Source organism: Rhinolophus sinicus, linkage group LG06 (assembly GCF_036562045.2).
Source record: "Rhinolophus sinicus isolate RSC01 linkage group LG06, ASM3656204v1, whole genome shotgun sequence".
Lineage (NCBI taxonomy): Eukaryota > Metazoa > Chordata > Mammalia > Chiroptera > Rhinolophidae > Rhinolophus > Rhinolophus sinicus.
Window position 1 is genome coordinate 18,089,673 of NC_133756.1, and position 19,872 is coordinate 18,109,544.

General features: G+C 34.9%; 1 protein-coding gene across 5 annotated transcripts in view; it reads right to left on the bottom strand.

Moving 5' to 3' along the window:
• Positions 1-19,872, bottom strand: part of STIL (STIL centriolar assembly protein) — a 53,545-nt gene that overhangs the window by 14,468 nt on the left and 19,205 nt on the right. For all 5 annotated transcript variants that reach the window (XM_074334681.1, XM_074334680.1, XM_074334679.1 and 2 more), the window contains 7 exons: positions 18,440-18,523; positions 17,047-17,133; positions 13,563-13,713; positions 10,927-11,036; positions 9,803-9,917; positions 7,764-8,732; positions 3,891-4,056 (listed from right to left, as the gene is read on the bottom strand). In XM_074334681.1, coding sequence (XP_074190782.1) covers positions 3,891-4,056; positions 7,764-8,732; positions 9,803-9,917; positions 10,927-11,036; positions 13,563-13,713; positions 17,047-17,133; positions 18,440-18,523 — 1,682 coding nt within the window. The remainder of the gene's footprint in view (positions 1-3,890; positions 4,057-7,763; positions 8,733-9,802; positions 9,918-10,926; positions 11,037-13,562; positions 13,714-17,046; positions 17,134-18,439; positions 18,524-19,872) is intronic.

The window sequence follows — 19,872 nt, forward strand, 5'->3', positions numbered from 1 at the left end:
TCAGACATACGTATGAGGCATGATCAAAAATATGGTGAACACTTAAGTTAAAAAAATGTATTACAGTAAAAGACACATTGCCATTAATCCCCCTCAAAACATTCCCCTTTACTTTGAACACTTATCCCATTGTTCTTGCCACTTTCTGAAGCAGTTCTGAAAATCCTCTTTTGTGAGTGTCTTTAGTTGCGCTGTCGTGGCTGCCTTGACAGCCTGAATCGATTCAAAACCTTTACCTTTCATGGTCATTTGGACTTTGGGGAAGAGCCAGAAGTGCATGGTGCCAGATCTGGTGGGTAAGATGGATGAGGATACACCATAATATTTTTATTTGATAGAAATTGCCATATACCAGAAATGATATGTGACACAGAGCATTTCTGTTGTGATCAAACCATACGGTAAATGCTGTTGCCAAATGCCATCCAACGGAAAGGCAGGAATCTTCAATACGGGAAGTGGCGCATCGAACCTTAGTAACAGTGTGTGACAAGTTTCAACTTGTTTGGTGCAGTCAGTCAGGTATGAGCTACCATTGAGAAGGTGTGGTTTAAAGTGTGCTGTAAATCATCCTCTATCATGACAACGCTCCATGTGACACATCGCTTGTTACACGGCAATTTCTGTCAAATACAAACATTGCTGTGTATTCTCACTCACCTTATTCACTGGATCTAGCACCATATGACTTCTGGCTCTTCCCCAAAGTGAAAATGATTCAGGACATGGAGGAAGCCACAACAGCACAACTAAAGACACTCACGAAAGAGGACTTCCAGAACTGCTTCAGAAAGTGGCAAGGATGATGGGATAAGTGTGTTCAAAGTGACGAGGAATATTTTGAGGGGGGATTAATGGCAATGTGTCTTTTACTGTAATAAATGTTTTTTAAATTTAAACATTTACCATATTGTTTAATCACACCTTGTAATATTAGGCAAGTATTTAAAAATAAAATGTTTCCCCAACTTTATGGATCAGTTGCATAAGTATTTGCTGAACTATTTGCATATATTATTATTTGCTTGCTATTTTTCTTTAGCTTACCACATTTTTACCTAGCTTCATCATTTTTATGAAATCATAGATTTAATGTGCCATATTTTTTCCAATACTCCTAAGAATAAATATATCTACAAAATATAAAATATTCATCTGTATGCCCCCCCAAATCATCTTTTGAACTAGAGCAGTATGCATTCTACAATTTGGGAAATACTGCTTACTGCTTTATATAATGATTTAAAGAAACAAATAAAACCAAAAAGTAAATCCAATTCAAATGGTTTCTATATTGAGGGTCAATTTGGATGATTTTAGGAAAATAAATTAATAAAAGCATGGTTTAACATTGTATTCACTTAACATTTAAAAACAATTTTTTAAAAAGAACAATTTTGAAAAAGTTACATAAGTACTGCTACTCTTCCTGAATATATATCAACACACACACACACACACACACACACACACACACACACACACACACGGGAATTAAGTATAATTACAGAATAAATGTGCTTCTAAGAGCCATTTAGTTCAAATGATTATTCATTTTTCTGCATATAATAACTCTGAATATGAATCTATGAAGTTTCAAAATATTTTAATTCTATATGGGGGTGCCAAAAAAATGTATACACATGACTTGTGTTCATCTTTTGTTATCGGTATATATTGAGTATTACAATTTTAATAGTTTTTTTCTTTCTTAAAATGTGTATACATTTTTTTGACACCCTCTGTATATCATGCTTGAAAACTTATTTCAAATAATTTCAGAATATCAGTTCAAATGTGAATAACTTCACTCAATCATCATTTACTCAGCACACATTGGGTTAGGCATCAATGTTACGTAGGTAATGAAGATACACTAGTGAACAAGGCAGTGTTCCAGATCCCAAAAGCTTAGTCTAGTGACATACACAGATGATAAGCCACTGTAATACAGTTACGTACAGAATTTTACAGGAGGACGTAGGAGGAACTGTACTTTTTGGTATGTTTATTTAGCTCAAAATACCCACAGCTCCTTCACCACCACCCCTCTACAACTTACTTCTCTCTCTGTCTCTGTCTCTGTCTCTCTGTCTCTCTCTGTCATCCCTACAATAACAAAGGTAGGACTCCAGCAGATACGTCCCAATTATGTGATTCTCAACCCCCTTACTATTGAACCAAAGAATAAAACCTAATCCAAACTTGGCCATTCAGGTTCTCTACAATATGAAACTGGGAATGAAGGATAGTAACCTGGTTTGTGCATATGGCTAGAACTGTGCAACACATAAACTTTGGAACTCTAGGTGAGCTGTATTTTACAATGTAAAGCAATGCAGACTGCAGAGAGTTGAGTAAAACAGCCACGTAGAATAACCGAGTAGTCCTAACGGTATTTCAGTTTCTAGTTCTTGTTTTTTCCTGCAGTCGAGCCCCATTCTTGGCCTTGGCTTTCAGGAAACATTCCCATATCCTTTCAGTAAATTCCCCTTCTTTGAATTGATTCAAAATGGTTTATCTTCGCAGTCATAGACTCTTAAACTAACATTGAGTAATATCTGAATTTGATTTATAAATGTGCATGAAGTTCTTGATACCCTTGCTTCTTGCTCCTTTCTACATATAGTTCAGAAAAATACAGAAATCTGCCTTCCTTATTATCTTTCTTAAAGTTTTATTCTCCAGTCTCAAATCTTCATCTGTTACTTTTGTTAAGTCTTATGTCATCAAACTACCTCCACTCTTCTGACACTTGAGCATTACCATCTTCATTTCCAAAAGTAGATCTGAACAGATTAGACTGAACTTATCCTTTCTCCTCTGCTTCTCTAACTTACTTACTTCTGTTTAATACTACCACCATTCCCTCTTTTTTCCAGGCTTAAAATCTTGGAGTAACTTATCTTCAAATTTAATAAACTCTTAATTGTGAAATAATACTAGATTTATGGATGATAACACAGAGAGTTCCTGCATACTCCTCACCCAGTTTCCCTTGATGTTAACATCTTACTTTACCATCATGCATTTTTCAAAATCAAGAAACCAATATTGGTACATTACTAGTAACTAAAACTATAGACTTTATTTGGATTTCAGCAATTTTTCCACTAATGTTCTTTGCTGTTCCAGGATACAATCCAAGGTATCACATTGTATTCAGCTGGAGTAACTTTTGAATTCTCCCTCTTCCTCAACTGCTACATCCAATTAGTTATCAACTCTTATCAACATCCTACTTGACTCTTCCACATTCTCATCACCACTATCCTATGTACTAGACATCTTGCCAGACCCTGGGGACACACAGATCTCATGGTCTGATGGTGAGTAAACATGTAAACAAGTATGTCATTTACATTATTAGTTGATCTTTTAAGGCCTTCTATGTTGCTCACCAAATAAAGTAGATATTCCATTGTGGAAGATGTAATGAAGGCTCTCTATAACATGGCAATGTAGAGTTCTGAACAACTCAGAACCCTGTGTTTTCTGAGCCCATACATATTATTTTCTCTGCCCAGTCTGTTCTACCACCTCTCAATTTCATCTGCTAAAATCCTACATACCCTTCAAGGCCCAGAGTCAATAACACTGCATAGATGAAACCTTCCCTGATCCCTCAAACCACAGATGATTTCTCTTATTAGAATTGGGTCCAGCCTGGGAAAGTAGCAAAAACAATGCATTATGTTATGTAGTTTCATATCTGTTTTCAGGTATAGTTTTATTTCACAAAGAGTAAACTTACTCTAAGACTTAAAATTGTTTACTCTCAACACCTTGGTTTTGGTTCTATTTGTACAATTTCAATGTAAAAAAAAAATTAAGTAGATATGAAAAGCAATTTTAAAAAATTCCTTACAAATTAAAAAAAATTAAATTACCTGTGCTCACAGCAATGCTTACACTTTTTCTCATGTGCAAACCAGAGGAAGACTGCGCTTCCACAGAAACCAACTCCATTTGTTTTGCAGCTTGCCCCGTGTCTTCAACAGTGGTTGTCTTAGGGGAACAGGGCTGAAGAGACTGTGCTTCCAATAAACGTTGAATCTGTATCAATTAAAAACATACCTTAAACTGACAGTGAAGTAATCAACAAAATTGGCAGCAGAGTTTAAATATGAATTACAAAGTACCCCAGTTATAAATAACTGACCTTTAACTATATTTTCTCACATTTCAACTAAATAATACCATAAAACTTAATCAATGTAGAAAATCATTATCATTCATTATTAAGAAGCACTTTGGCCTATGTGTAAATTTAAAAGTGAAAACATACAAGTGTTTACATTAGCATTCATAAATTGACACTCATAGAAAAGTCTGAATGTTAATACTTCAAACCAATATTTCATTTCTATTTCACTTAAAAATCAAAAGTAAGGTAGGAGGTATACCCTGACTCCATGTACCAAATATTGGACATTTTTACACAAGATTCTTCTTATAAAGGTTAATCAGAATTACCCATGTTTGGCCATGCTGAAACTGAAAATATTAACAATAACTAACAGTTACTGAGTGCTTCCTGTTTACACAACACTATGCTAAAAGCTTTCAGGTATAATTTTATATAACCCATGAAGAATGTATTACTATTAAATACATTTTACAGATAAGGAAACATGAGGCATTAACAATTAAGTTATGTGCCCAGGTCACATAACTAACAAGTAGCAAAGCCAAGGCTCAAACACTGAAAACTTCCCCTCCTCCTTTTTAAATTGAGATGTAATTCACATACCACAAAATTCATCCCTTTAGAGTATACAATTCAGTGGTTTTTAGTATATTCACCAAGTTTGCATCCATAAATCCTCCAAAGACCTCTGTACCCATCAGCAGTCACTCTCCATTGCCCCTCTCTCCAGCCCCTGGCAACCACTAATCTACTTTCTGTCTCTACAGATTTGCCTATTCTGGACATTTTATATAAATGAAACCATATAATATATGGCCTTATAGCTTACTTTTTTTCACTTAGCATAACATTTTTAAAGTTTTCATCCATGCTGTAGCATCTATCAATCTTTATTCCTTTCGATAGCTGAGTAATATCCCATTGTGTGTGTTATGACATTGTGTTTATTCCATTCATTAATTGGTGGACATTTGGAGTGTTTTCGTTTTGGGCTATTATAGTGTTGCTATGAACATTCGTATACAAGTTTTTGTGTGAGCATATTTTTCCATTTCTCTTGGGCATATAGTTAAGAGTGGAAGAGCCTCCCTTTTTTAAATAATGTGATATTCTACTTCCCTATACATTATACTATTGTGTTCAATTCATCTCATTAATTTTAGGTTAACTTTATTAATACAGGAAAATTAGTATTATTGTTAAAATCAGCAGAAATTTAACCTGCATTAATACAAAACAGCACATGTACTTAGTGGTTTGGGGCACTGGTTTTGGTGTCATAAGGACATAATTTTAAATCCTCCTCTACTATCTTTTGGAAAAGCGATTTAATCACTATGAGCTTCAATATTATGTAAAACTAAGGTTGTTGTGAGGATTAGGAGATAAATAAAATAGCTCTAATTTGCTGAGTCCTTACTATAGCCAAGCCCTACACTAAGTATTTATATACTGGGGATGCCAAAAGAATGTATACGCGTGACTTGTATTCATCTTTTGTTATCGGTATATACTGGGCTTTACAATTTTAATATAGTTTTTTCCTTTCTTAAAATGTGCACACATTTTTTTGGCACCCTCTGTATGTATACACATACATACATGTACACATATGTATATATTATACATACATGTATACATATATGTATACATGTATCTGTACACATACTCATTTAACCTTCTACATATACCAATTTCTGCTCAAAATTTACAGATAAGTGAGGTAAGAGGGGTGAGGGGTGGTAGATGAGGGTAAACAGGATCAAATATATGGTGATGGAAGGAGAACTGACTCTGGGTGGGGAACACACAATGTGATATATAGATGATGTATTATAGAACTGTACACTTGAAAACTATGTAACTTTACTAACCATTGTCACCCAAATAAACTTTAATTAAAAAAAAATGAAATCTTACCATTAAAAAAAAAAAGGGAGGTTTGGAACACACAGGAAACACTTGATAGGAAACTTATTATAAAGCTATAGTGATTAAACTGAATGGTACTGGTGCTGGAATAGATAGGCAGATCAATGGAGCAGAATACAGTATAGAAATAGATGCAAACACATGATACATTATATAATAATGCATTTATAAATCATTAACAAAAAGATATATTATTCAATAAATATATGGGGCCTGTCACCTGAGGATTAAAAAGGAAAAAGTCTCTTATCTCATATATCAAAATAAAATAGAAGCAACAAATATAATTTTGGAAGGGAAGATGAAGAATAGATTTTTTAAAATTATCCTGAAGGGAAGAAAGGCTTTTCTAAACATAACACAAAATCCAGAAAGAAAATGACTGGTAAATTTAACTATATCCAAACTGAAATATTCTGTACAAAACAAATGGTTATTACACAAAACACTTAAGACAAACTGTAATAAATATCACATATATACATGATAAAGAACCAATTTCCTCAATATACAATGACCTCTTAAAAATTAGAAAATGACTTAATAGTAAAGTGGGTAAATGATACAGACTTTATATAAAGAAAATACAAATGGTCAATAATAAAATGGTCAATCTTAATGATAATACTATGCAAATCGAATAACAACTATTATAAGACTGATAATTTAAGAGTTTGATATGCCTGATTTGAAGTATTGAATTGGTATAACCTTTCTGGTGGCCATTTTCACTCATTCAAGTCATGAAATATGTATTAAGTAGCTATTATATATGAAGTACCATCTAAGGTGCTAATAGTGATGAATCTTGTAAGCATCCTCCCTAGAGACAAAAACAAAAATATCTAATTAAGGCCTGAATGATGAGGAGCTAGGCTAGTCATTAGAAGAACTAGAAGAATGTTTCAGGTAAAGGGAACTGCAAGCTTAAGAACCTGAAGTGGAAACACATTCATGTTTTTGAAGAAGAAAAAGTATACCACTGCAGCTAAAGCGTAGTGAACATGGAAAAAGTGGCAAGAGATGAGCTGGGAGGGTGGAGACAGATACCAAATCCAAAGGTCTTTGAGGGCCAAGGTAAGGAATCTGGATTCTATTCTAATTGTAAGGGAATACCATTAAGTGTTTTCAGCAGGCACCCTATGAGCTGGCTAGAGCTTTAAAAAGATGGCTGTGGTGTTTCCAACTGCAGGAAACCTGAGGGGACAGTACTGGAAACACCATGTATAAGAGAAAAATGATAATTTGAATTAGGGAGGTAGCAGGAAAGACAGTAAAGAGTAGTTCAGTCCAGGATATATCTAGAAAGTAAAGCCTGGGTTCTTGATGCCTGGGATTTTGGCCGGAGTGACAGGATGTCATTAACTGAGATGATAATGAAAATGATAGTAACAGCTAACATTTACTGAGAACTAACTATATGCCAGGCACTATTTTAAGCCCTTACCTAGGAACTCATTCAATCCTTAATAATCCATGTATATATGACTTCTCTCTCTAATCGTCATTTTACTTATTTGTAAAACAGTAAGGACTAGAAGTCAGTTTCCAAGGTTCCTTCTAGTTCTAACATTCTACGATTCTACTCCATAAAATGTAATTACTGAAGAGTTGCCAGTTATTTTTAAGAAACCATCTTAACACCAAGAATTTAAAAGAACTAACAAAGCTCCCAGCAAACCTGTGCCTGAAGTAGTCTCAGCTGTCGGTCTTGCTCTGTGAGGAATCTATATGCATCCGGAGACAGTCCCATCATTCCATTATCTGACCCAGTCTTGGTTGTGTGTAGGCACACTGCACAAGGCCACAGGTTACAGGAGTCCCCATGAGAAGGTAGTCTTGCTACAGGCGACAGTTCTACATTACTGTGGGGAGAACCACCACTCATGCTTCCTTGAGGTCTCAAGGGTATAGGACTACTTGAAGAACAGAATGCATTATGGTACAGAGCTGGACATCCACTTGCGTGAAATAGTGAATGTTTTTGAAGGGCTTCAGACTGGGGGTCTGGAACGGATCCTACTGTATTCATTCCTTGCCAAGAATTTAGTGGACTATAGTGAACATGGCCATGATGCTGACAACAGCTGCAAACATTTGTGGAATAGTAAGATGGTGGTGGGGGAGTAGGTATCTGAAATTTCATCGGTTTTTCTGAATTATGGGGTGAAAAAACAAAATTGTGTGGGTGGGACTCTGGGGCAAGAGAAGATTGCCTGGAATTAAATGTGGAAAATCTTATAGGATACTCTTCTTTGTGTACATTTCCAGAAGAAACTGTTTGAAGCTTTTCAGATGCATCAGGAGATGGCCCATTAAGAGAAGATGGTTTAACACTGTTCCTGATATGGGGGCTCCCATTCTTATAGGTAGGTGGCTGTCTTACTTTGCAGTGTCTCAAAGGAGTAGTGCCCTGGTTTAACTGTTTTGGTAGCCCTTTCAAGGAAGGCTCTCCAGCTTCAACTTCTGGGCTGTGTTTCTCATCATAAAGCTGGGCTTGCAATGGCTCCAAGTGTTCGGAGTGGTTAATCAACAAAGGAGGGTTTTCATTATTCACCATTTCCAAAGGATTAGGTAGCTGGTTTGAGTCTATGAAATTGCTATCCAACACAAGTGAAAGTTCTGGAACTGATGGTTGGATCTTAGAAACCTATAAATGGGGAAGAAGTGAAAGAGGAAAAGTGTTTTTTAGCAGAAAGATATATGCTTTACTTTCCTTGGACCAGATTTCCCAAATTATGTCTAGCTACTTATTTAAAAGAGTTTATTCTTTATCTATACAGTTGATGAATATTTTCTGGGCATCTTCTATGTGCTAGGCATTAGGAACACAATTGTGAGCAAAACAAACAAGGTCCTTGCCCTCAAAGAATGGAACATGTAATGATGGAATTCCTTTTATTGAAACACTGATTAAACACTGCTTAGATCATAGAACACAATGAGAAACTGTTTTACAATAGACTTTTTAAACCCTATCTCTGCAAAAAAATTATCATAGGCAGAATGCTTCAACATATTTAGCAGCAAATACTTTCTGAATCTTAAATAATAATCTTCCAATAAGTACTTCAGAATATTTTTCCACTAAGTGATATTATTCCCTGTTATTCTTTCTTCTGATACCAACTAAAAGAGTCGGAAGAGAGTAGAAAGGGTGAACAAAATATTCACTGTGGTGAATTTGGTTATAATTTGATATTAATTTTTAAAAATCATTCCCATTCCTTTTTCTTCTAATAAGTAATTAGTCCAATTAAGGTACAATTCTAAAATAACCCACTGGTTGGCTACAATCAACAAATTTGGGGATTATTGCAATTAATCTCCAAAAGTAAATAGAATGTTTTCTCAGAATATGGTAATAAGAACCAATGTCAAGCTCTGGTGATAGTACAGAATGTTGAGTGTATATGGGTTAAAAGCACCAGATTCTGAAACCATACTTCCTGAATCAGAATTCCAGCTTTATTACTTACTAGTTGTGTAATCCTGGGCAAGTAACTTAACCAATCTGTGTCTCAATTTTCTCTGGGGATAATTACATAAATATACATCTGTGAGGAATATATATATGGCCATATAGATATAAATAGCTAGATATATCTTAGAATAAAACTTCAGTAAGTTTTAGGTTATATTATTGAGTGCTTTAACATGAAGTGACTTTTAAGTTTCTAACCATAAAGGTGAGTACTTTTTAAAATCAGTGAGTGATACCTTCTGACTCACTGGATGAGGACTAGGAATTGGTCTTGGAGAAAAATCTTCATCTTCAACACCAGAGTCATGGTCATTTATTGGCATTTTCCCTGGAGATAACTTTTGGGAAGACCTAAAAGAGTAGATGAGGAGATGAGGAGACAAGAAAAGTCTTCAGTAATCTAGTGTTTGTTCTTTCTTTTGAAATTGAATAAAGTCCTTTAATAAACCACAGTAGTATTTGGATTATTTCATTTAGTATCTGACAACCACAAATTATTTTTCAGGACAATGTTTGTTGCCAGGGGCAACAAACTGATTGGGACAGCTGGCCCAATCAGACTCATGCTGAATAAAAGACCCTCTTTGCCTGATCATTCCAAGTTTAACCCACTTATTCTTTTTTTTAGCAAAGAGAAACCATCTAAATTTTATTCTTTATACTACTGGCATGATTTAACTTTGGTACATAGTATTACTATTTCTCCTACTTTAGCAAGCTCTAGTTTTCAAGGTTTCCCCCAACTTTTCTGGAAATAAACATTATTTCCAACCTTCAAATTAAAATGTTATCCTAGCCAACATTTTATTTCCTATCCAAATTAAAATTTCCAACCTATCAAATTAAAATGTAACGGATTGGTATATTCACATATATCCTTTCCAATTTCAGGCTAAGCAAAGACATGCATTCTTTAATCAACAATACTAATAGCAAAGAATAGAATATAAAATAAAAAAAGGAAAAAGAATGCCAATGTAGGTACATTAAAATGAGAAAACAGTAGAGTTCAATACAAATAGCATTATTAGAAATAAACTGGGCTATTGGTGCTAAGAATGTAAGACTCTTATTGGCTCATTCATCCTTGTGATTTTATAATTTGATTGTCGAAACATGATGGTATATCTTGTACCTTCCATTGTTGCAGCAAAGATTAAAGCTTCTTCTGTCTTCCTGAAATTTCTTTTCCTTTTTTCCCCCCTCCCCCACCCCTCCACTTCCACCTTCTTCCTTCCTTCCTTCCCACTTAACCTCATCCCCTTTCTCTCCCCCTCTTCTCCCAACCCTCTCTCTGGGGTAGGAATGGAGTAGGAATGAAAATAATTAAAAAGTACACAGATAAAAATAAATCTTTTACCTCTTAGTTGAAAGATTCTTGGAAACTTTGTTGAAAAACTCTCTTTCTGCATTTTGGCTTTCAGCACTCAGTTCAAAACAGATCAGATTCTTGTCAGAAGGTTCAACATTCTGAAATGAAGTAGGTCATACTGTGAGATTTGACTTAAATTAAAACATCAGAGAATTCTATTTAGATAAAAAGTAGCTCTGAGACACTGGTGGGAGAGGCACTCCTGATTTCTATAACTGTAACCTTAAAAAATATTTTTATTGAGATATAATTGAAATAACATTAATTTCAGGAGTACAACATAATTATTTCATATTTGTATATATTGTGAAATGATCACCAAGTTAAGTCCATCCATCACCATCAGAGTTACTGTTTTTTTTTCTTATGATGAGAACTTTTAAGATTGACTCTCTCAGCAACTTTCAAAGGAACTGATCCCCACCCCACCCTAAGCAGGTGAAAATCCATGTGTAACTACAGTTGGCCCTCTGGCATACAGATTCCCAACCTTAGAGTTGACACTTGAACAATGCAGGTTTGAACTACACATGTCAAATGAAAACAATCTGCGTATAAATGGACCCATGCAGTTCAAACCAGTGTTAAGGGTCAACTGTATACAATATGGTATTAACTGTAGTCACCATACTATACATTACATCTCAAGGACTTAGGTATTTTATAACTGGAAGTTTGTACCTTTTGACTACAGTCACCAATCGCCACCTCTGGCAACCACCAATCTGTTCCCTGTATTTGAGTTATCTTTTTTTTTTAGATTCCATATAAAAGTGAGAACACACACTACTTGTCTTTTTCTGTCAGGTTTATTTCACTTAGCCTAATGCCTTCAAGGTCCATCTATGTTATGGCAAATGGCAAGATTTTCTTATTTTTTAAGGTTGAGTAATATTACATTATATATATGTACCACATTTTCTTTATTCATTCATCTATTGACGGACAGTTAGGTTGCCTCTACGTCTTGGCTATTGTAAATAATGCTGCAATGAACATGAGGGTGCAGGTATCTTTTTGAATTAGTGTTTTCATTTCCTTCAGATAAAAACCCAGAAATGGAACTGCTGGATCACACGGTAGTTCTATTTTTATGTAACCACCTGTTGTATACTGTCCATGTCCTTGCCACAAAAGTCAAAGTAAACAAATCAATCAACTGTATTATGTAAATCACTTGATAACCAGGGATTCAGTTAAAGTAATAACTTTGAACTGATGATACCACCTTAAGAATAAAATGAGTAAATGATATATGTCTCTAAAATAAAAATAAATTAGATTTCATTTATAATGATATTTATAATTAAAGTGCAAAAACTTTATTCATGAACTTATACAACCTATAAATAAAATGAAACAAAAAAATAAGATCTGAGAGGAAACATGGTTATTCAGTTATTCAATATTTTTGTAATAAAATACAGAATTTTTTTATTATTGGTCCGAGACATAGGACAACTAACCATTTTACTGAAAACTGTCTTTGAATGTTTTTACACAATGACACTTGTGTATTTTTATGTATTTTATTAGATATAGCAACAATCTATTCTGATCCCTAGGATTATATATTATTAACACTGACTTTTAAGTGTGAGAAACCATTTGCTAAACAATAACAGCTGAGGGCAAAGAAAACACTAAAACCACAAATTAACTCTCATGGGCTGGTCTGGTGGCTCAGGCAGTTGGAGCTCCGTGCTCCTAACACCGAAGGCTGCCGATTCCCACATGGGCCAGTGCCAGATGGCTCGGTTGGTTGGAGCGCGGGCTCTCAACCACAAGGTTGCCGGTTTGACTCCTGCAAGGGATGGTGGGCTGTGCCCCCTGCAACTAGCAACAGCAACTGGACCTGGAGCTGAGCTGCACCCTCCACAACTAAGACTGAAAAGACAACAACTTGACTTGGAAAAAGTCCTGGAAGTACACACTGTTCCCCAATAAAGTCCTGTTCCCCTTCCCCCCCAAAAAAAAACCAAAAACAAAAAAAAACAAATTAACTCTCAATATCATAAAATGATTCAACATATAAATTCTTGATATATTCTTCAAAGGTTTTAGACAGACATTGGCAAGATATTCTGTGGATAACCTCTGACCCGTATTATAATTTGATTCTGGGGATGACCTAAAATTTATGAAACAAAATTAACCATGAATGAAGTTTATAATCAGTAATACTGATTATAAATACACAAAGCCTAATGGTTTCAGTTACTATTTTTTTTTATTATAAATTTTATTGGGGAATATTGGGGGACAATGTGTTTCTCCAGGGCCCACCAGCTCCAAGTTGTTCTCCTTCAATCTAATTGTGGAGGGCGCAGCTCAGCTTCAAGTCCAGTCGCCATTTTCAATTTTTAGTTGCAGGGGGCACGGCCCAATGGCTGGAAGCTCAGCAGCAGCTTGTTGTCTTCAATCTAGTTGTGGAGGGCACAGCTCACTGGCCCATGTAGGAATCTAACTTGGCAGCCCTGTTGTTCAGAGCTCACGCTCTAACCAATTGAGCCATCCAGCTGCCCGTTTCAGTTACTATTTTAAAGGGTAAAGACCACTGGGCTTAAACAGCCAACATGCAACCCTAAACAGTCATTAATGTACTAGGTAATCAAATCACTTACTTTGAAAAGATGTAATGTTTCCTTGCTGGTTAGTAGCTGGAACTGAAGGTCAGGTAACCTGCCATCACAAGGGAGGCACTGATAAAACTCAGGATCCTTGTGTGTCACAGAATAGAGAACTATAATGAAATTTCCAGATTCTGAAAAAACCCTGGACAAAAAAAAGTCATGTAATTAAAATTTACTGTGGATAACAAAATTTACTGAAGGTAACATATTTTTAACAAAAATGAGTCCTACTATCACACTATTTGCAATTGCTATTTCTTGTTTGACTACCCTGGTTTTCTTTCCATGTCACTATTCTATATTACACCTCAGACCTCCTTATTCTTTTTTAGTGACACCAGTATTACGATTTATAGATGTGCCATTATTGATGCTCCTAGACTTCTAAAAATGGATATTTAAATTACAGTATTTACAATATTTCACTATTACAAACACTGATAAAATGAACATTCATTTTATTATTCACTACATAACTCAACAAATATTTGTAAAGTCATCAAGAGGTTTTTAAATTATATATTATTTAAAACCAACTGTCTAAAACTACTTTCAGTAGTTGTTTCTACTTTGTAAATCATTGAATGAAAAATATTTTGGGGGGCCAGCCCGGTGGCTCAGGCGGTTAGAGCTCCATGCTCCTAACTCCGAAGGCTGCCGGTTCGATTCCCACATGGGCCAGTGGGCTCTCAACCACAAGGTTGCCAGCTCGATTCCTCAAGTTCCGCAAGGGATGGTGGGCTGCGCCCCCTGCAACTAAGACTGAAAGGACAACAACTTGAAGCTGAACGGCACCCTCCACAACTAAGATTGAAAGGACAACAACTTGACTTGGAAAAAAATTCTGGAAGTACACACTGTTCCCCAATAAAGTCCTGTTCCCCTTCCCCAATTAAAAAAAAAAAAATTACTAAATTAAAAAAAAATGTTTTGGACACACATTACAATACTAACAAAACAAAGCAGTGGAGGATGGAGAAGCATAACATCTATTCTGCTTAATTCCTCTCTGTGGAGTCAGACAAAACCACTGTTCTTGTCTGAATGTTATCAAGTACCAACCTAGGCTATGCTAAGCAGTGCTGACTTCTTTCTGGTTCAAACCTCCCTTGAAAGGGTTGGCAGTAATTAAGAGTTCAGGTATCAAAGAAATTGCCTAATGCTTCAGACTGGACACAAACTGAGAGAGCTTCAAAATTAATTTTATTGAGCATTTATTGTCAATAAGAACTTAAAACAAGACCAGTCACTGATAATAAAACAACTGTACTAATACCCTAAAATGAACATTTAATTTGTTTTATTGCAAATAAAACTAATTGTCTTGTAAAGCTGAAATAAAATGTAAAAAGTAGAACTTTAAAAACATCTGAAAAAAACACAAGAGATTTTTTTTATTGCAATAAATACTCCTGGAATGGGCAAATCCTTTCTAAGCAAGATAGAAACAAAGAATGATAAATATGATTTTAAAAAGTCTGTTTGAGAAAATTATCATTAACCAAAATTAAGTGAAATGACAATCTGGGGGAACAAAGCTTTGCCCATATATTTTTAGAAATATTATTTCTCCATATATTTTACATATTACATATATAGATATATATACAGTCATGTGCCACTTAATGATGGATACATCCTGAGAAATGCAGTTAGGGAATTTCATCGTCATGTGAACATCACTGAGTGCACTGTCACAAACCTAGATGGTATAACCCACTACATATCCAGGCTGTATGGCACCCTCGTCTATATGCGGTCAGTCACCAGAACATTTGTTATGCGGCACATAACCATATTGAGTGAGAAAAAACTCTTTCAAAGCAATGTGAAAAAGATGCACAATCCAAGAGAATGGAAAGAAACATCAATAGGAAGTTCCCAGCACAGGGTTATAAAACATGGCAAAAGACCATGACACGACCTCTCTGAGGCCTTGCTACTTTCCCTTTTCTTCATTCCTCTCCAGCAACACTGGTCTCCTTGCTGTTCCCTGAAGGTGCAAGGTAATGTTTCACCTACAGCCTTTGCACTTAATGTATCCTCTGCCTGGGACTGGCCCAGACAGCCCCATGGCTTACTCCTCACCTCAAGTCTTTGCCTCCCTGACCTCCTAAAATCTTAACTTTACCTGCCACTACCATCCAGACACACAACATCCTCCTCCCTGTCTTATTTTTCTTCATAATATTCAATACCTTATAAAACATTACTTATTTTATTTATTTGTTCTGTTTACTGCCTATCTCTGTAGGACCTTTATTTTATTTACTGCTTGTACCCAATATCACAAACAGTGCTTGGTATATAGTAGGTGCTGAATAAATAGTTGTTCCATAGTGTAAGGAGGGAGAAAACAGGCACTGTCAAACACTGATGGAAGGATTATAAATGGGCAGTCTTTTTGAAGGGCAATTTAGCAAAGTCCACAAAAATTTAAAATTACACTCTTTGACCATAAAAAATATATTTAGGAATTTAGTCTACAAATATACTAGGATATGCACACAAAGATATATACAAGAAAATGACTAGTTTTTAAAATAGTATATATTATTTACTATTCAATTGCAAAATGTGTATAAAATCTGTGCATACCAAGGTGTAATGACCCAAAAAGAATAATGATATAGAGAAAAAAGCAACATACAGCAAAGGAAGCACAGTATGCTCCCATTTGTGATTTAATTTTTACAGGCCAGGGGAGGGTGATATTTGTCTATGCATTGAATATTGCAGAAAGGAAGCTCAAGATGCTATTTAACAGTAACAGTGATTGTCTCTGGGAATAGTGTCTGGGGAAATGAGCTGGAAGAGAGACTTATTTTTATTGTGTATCTTTATTTATGTCTGATTTATTACCATGTATTTGCCCTGTCTGTTCAACAAAGTTTTTTTCTCAAGTGTTTTACAGCCACCCAAGGTAGACAGAAAGAGACCTTGGAATTTTCACTTAATAGATGAAGGGGCAAATAGTGATATCACATACAAAATTTAAAAATTAAATGAGGAGTTGAGGTTAGAAATAAAGTTTCCCTGTTAGTTCCAATGTTGTGCTTTAGTTCCAGGAAGAAAATTAAACATTTCATCTCAAATATTTCTTAGAGTGCTAGCAGTCGCACTGTGTAACTTATTTAAATATTTGTAAGGTAACAAATTCAAACTCATTTCAGTCATTTCACTGAAAATGAAATCTCTTTATTTACAAAACAGAATCCCAGTCATAAAAAGTGTATCTTCTGTGTTATATAGCTCTATGGCTAGGAAAGTAAATTCCTTCATATTTCCAAATACAGTGCAACCTCACCTTTTTTTGGTCTGGTGTTATTGTAAGGTTTTTTTCTTCACATACTTGTCCTTCTGCTTTATAAGTATTATAAAAGGTTAAAGCATCACATGGATTTTAAATGACACCAATAAAATATGAATGAGGTAAAGATCAACATAAAATACTATAGAAGAAAATATCACTTGCCTTTCTTGAATAGAAGAACTGAACATGTACCGCAAGCAGCAAGCCCATACCTGAGGACTATAGATATGTATAATGCCAGATAGCCAACTAAAAGAAAAAGCAGAAATTAAAAACTATAGTCATTTACAAATTAATACTTAATATACTTTAGATTACGTTCTCAGAATAATATGTGAGATTTTTGGCATTCACCAGCAACATATTAAAAGTGTCATAAATAAGAAATCTATTAACACTAGACCATGCTGATAATTAAGAGGGAGAATAGATATAGATATGTAGATAGAGAGATCTTTATCGGTCCCCTCTTCTGCCTGAGATGAAGGGAAAATGGAAAATGGTGGGAGAGAAAATGATTCACAATAGAGGTGAAAGCAGGAATCAATTACAATCAATTAGCTTGGACTGAAAAGAATAGGCTGAATTAGGGAAGCATGAAGTCAGCAGCCTAAAACCATAGTTATTGAGAGGATTAAATGCTGTAACATATACAGGTAGCCTGAAACACAGAGGGCTCTTAATAGATATTCACTTAGCATCAGAAGACCAATACTAGGAGCCTAGCGAACAGACTGTAAGTAGATTTCATGATCCACAGAACATTTGTACATTCTCATTTTTTAATTTTGTACATACTATTCCCTCACATGGGTTCCCCCTTCCCCAGAATCCTCCCTCCTATTATCCAAACACATAAAGGTTCAGCTTAAGTTTGCTTTCTCTAAGAAAATGTCCCCATCATCTCTCTTACAAGTACTGACAGTGTTCACTATCGATATTGCTCATTTCATAGCAAATCATGTACTTCAGTATTATATATCTTTCTACATGTGAATATTTGTATATTTTATCACCTCACCTTGATTATAAATTCCTTGCGGAGCTTTAAATCCCAACACAGTACCAAATATAATACTATGCATATGATAAGCACTCAATAAATACGGAATATAAATTTCTGTCTAAATAATCTGTCTAAATATCATTAACCACTAACTCTAAAGAGAAAGCCATTAACTCTGAGGGGAATTTCTGGAAAATTGCCTGACAGTGAATTTTAAACAGTGTTATTCTAGCCCTGTGTTCTTCAAGGTGCCTTAAGGACAGTGGGTAGTAAAGACGGTTAAAGCAACATGACTCTAATGCTTCAACTTCAACCAGAAGAATTCAACTTTATCTGTTTTATGTGCTGACATTCTTCCTAAGATTGGACAAAATTTTGTTTAACAGATTCTGCTGTTAAAATGAAAAAAGCTTAATCATTGGCCTTTGAGGCTTCATTAGGTGATCTAAATATTAATTATATATTCACAGTACAATTAATTCACATGCTTATCACATACATTTGAATACACGTGACTGAAAAGGTTTTCATAAATAATGAGACACTTACATTCCCACTAATGGTAGAGAATAAACCTTAGGATCAGATTCCAGCAAAAGTAACAATTTGCGAGTTTCATCCATGGTAAGATATCTAAATAGAAGACATTCATGTAAAAACAATTGAAAGTATGTTCTTTTTACCTTTAAAAGAGATCATATGAGTGTTAAAGAAGCACATTTTAGACAGGGAAGATAATTCAAGTGAATATTTTCTCTCACACACATGCACACAAAGAAAACAGTTCAAACTATAAGGAAAAAAAAGATTCCAGTAAGAGGAAGAGATTAAAGAGATTCAATATCTTAAAATTTCTATTAAAATAGTCATTGAAAATTACACAACCTTTAAAAAAGTTTTGTTCTAAAAGTGTCAACAACTTATTTTAATCAAAAGTATTAATATCAAGATTAACAATTTCAGAACCAAATAGGTTTCCCTGGGAGAAGTGACTTTCCTATTACTGTAAGTGTTCAAGTACCCAGGTGACTTGACAAAAATGCAACAGATTTGACTTCTCACTGAAGGAATCTGAATTAGGTAAGGAATATTCAACCTTCCCTGTACTATACTCCTCCAGCCACTATCAAAGAACTTTGGAACCCAAAAGTTCACTATTCCCTAAAAGGACATTATACTACATTTATACTTTGTTATTATGTTTATTATTGACAGTAAGTCCTAAGAATATGAATAACTGCTGTGGAATTGTACAGAGTTAACTTCATCGTTATGGCTTTAAAATACAAAAATAAAAACAATGCCATTCGTGATATAAAGTCTTGATAGTCCCACTGAGAATGTATTTTATGGCTATAACCCTAAAATACAAAGATAATGAATTTAATCAGACCATGTGACAAGATGATTAAGCCTGAGTTGGCAGGAGATTTATGTATCAACAATGACACTTGCACCTGTTTTAAATGCTCTTCTGCCTCGCCTACCTGGTAAATTCCTGTTCTTTAAAAGAACCAGCTCTGGCTTTCCATGATTTTCCCAGGCAATTTGGACACACCTTCCTGCTTTTCCGGCACTGTATATAAACCCCCATTATCTTTATCTACATCATATTTACATAATATATTTAATGGACAGTAAGTATGCTTTTTAAAACTCTATTTAATTCCACAATCTAACACAATACCTATTCCATAATTGATCCTAATAAATATTAGGGTAAACAAATGAATGTGGTCAAGGAAAAGGGCCAATGTCACAAATTTAAGACATAATTATGGGTAAGAAGGGACAAGGGAAATGGGCCATTCAATAGAACCATTCAATAGAACATCCTGGGTTACAACTACTAGCACGCCAAGGGATCACAGGACAATGTAGAGAAAGATAAAATTATGCTTCACTAGTAGATGGGCACGGGTACTAAGGAAAACAAATTAATATTTTGGTTAATTTTACCACAAATTCCCATGTCCCAATTG